This window comes from Myotis brandtii, unplaced genomic scaffold, assembly GCF_000412655.1.
Source record: "Myotis brandtii unplaced genomic scaffold, ASM41265v1 scaffold1733, whole genome shotgun sequence".
In the NCBI taxonomy this organism is placed as follows: Eukaryota; Metazoa; Chordata; class Mammalia; order Chiroptera; family Vespertilionidae; genus Myotis; species Myotis brandtii.
Window position 1 is genome coordinate 532400 of NW_005356400.1, and position 1312 is coordinate 533711.

The 1312-nt window shown below is 58.2% G+C and overlaps 1 protein-coding gene across 1 annotated transcript in view; it reads left to right on the forward strand.

The window, feature by feature from the left end:
• ALDH5A1 (aldehyde dehydrogenase 5 family, member A1) overlaps positions 1-1312 on the forward strand; it is a 6701-nt gene that overhangs the window by 1748 nt on the left and 3641 nt on the right. Inside the window, exons 4-5 of the mRNA XM_014537142.1 lie at positions 119-243; positions 716-859. Coding sequence (XP_014392628.1) covers positions 119-243; positions 716-859 — 269 coding nt within the window. The remainder of the gene's footprint in view (positions 1-118; positions 244-715; positions 860-1312) is intronic.

The window sequence follows — 1312 nt, forward strand, 5'->3', positions numbered from 1 at the left end:
GCAGGCGGGAGCCTCCGCTTGGCCCTGCCCCTCGCTGGATGGCGTTGCTCCAACGTGTCCGCCATTCTCTTAAGTCAGATGTTGCCCTTTTTAGACAAAACAACGGTGAGGGTTTTCTGACGTCTGTGGGCTGCCCTAAAAATGCCATCTGCATCGTTTTTATCAAAGGGGCAGACCTGGTCAGATGGCGACACCTGGGCGTTTGCTCCCGCCCCCTCCCTTCTCCAGGTCCGTCCGCGGCAGGTCTGGTCATTCTGTGCGTGAAGCCCCCCGGCTCCTGTCGCTCAGAGTAAAGCCCAAGCTTCCGGCAGTGCCCTCAGGCCCTGACAGATGCCACCTGCCCAGCCTCGCTCCCCTCCCCCTGCCTGTCACTCCAGAGCCCCTGACCCATCTGCCCCCACCACTCCTCCCGATGCCTCTTGGCTGGAGGGTCCCCCCATATTCTAAAGCAGCGCCCGACTGCGGGGCTGTAGCCACCCGTCCCTCAGCTCTCCTGCTGCTCCCGCCAGGCCTGTCCCGGCGACTCATTTTAAAGGAGTGACAACACGCATATCACAGCGGCACCGATGAGGCGCCCGTTTCACTCCCAAATACATTCTGATCCTGTCCCCAAAGGCAGCTGAGTCTCCCCCCGTTTCTTTTTAGAGGAAAACGTCGGTTTACTTGTCTTTTCTGTTTTCTCACTCGCTGCCCGTGCCTGCTGGTCCCTCCACAGCTCGCCAACCAGGCTGGGATCCCCCCCGGGGCCTACAACGTGGTGCCCTGCTCCCGGAGGAGGGCCCAGGAGGTGGGGGAGGCGCTTTGCACCGACCCGCTCGTGTCCAAGATCTCCTTCACCGGCTCCACGGCCACCGGGAAGGTACGACGTTCCTTCTCATGTTTTCCCTTTACAACGTTTAAAAATGGTCCCGGTCGCGCGTAGGAAGATGGCCAGCAGAGGCTCAAGGCTCTCAGGCACAGGGTCTGCTTGTCCTAGGACGCGTCCGGGTCTCTGCTGGAATGCAGGTTTCATTCATAACCTAGAACCAAAGCTCCCAGAAACACACTGTGGGTGTTGAAATGCATGTCTCAGACTTGAATGAAAATTGTGTTTAGTATAAAGGTACTTACAGAAACTAAGGGGACTTTTTAAAAAATTGATTTCAGAGAAGAAGGGAGAGAAGCGAGAGAAACATCAACGATGAGAGAGAATCGTGGATCGGCTGCCTCCCGCACGCCCCACAACGGGGATTGAGCCCGCAACCTGGGCATGTGCGGGACCCTTCCGTCCACAGGCCAACACTCAATCCACTGAGCCACGCCGCCGGGCACT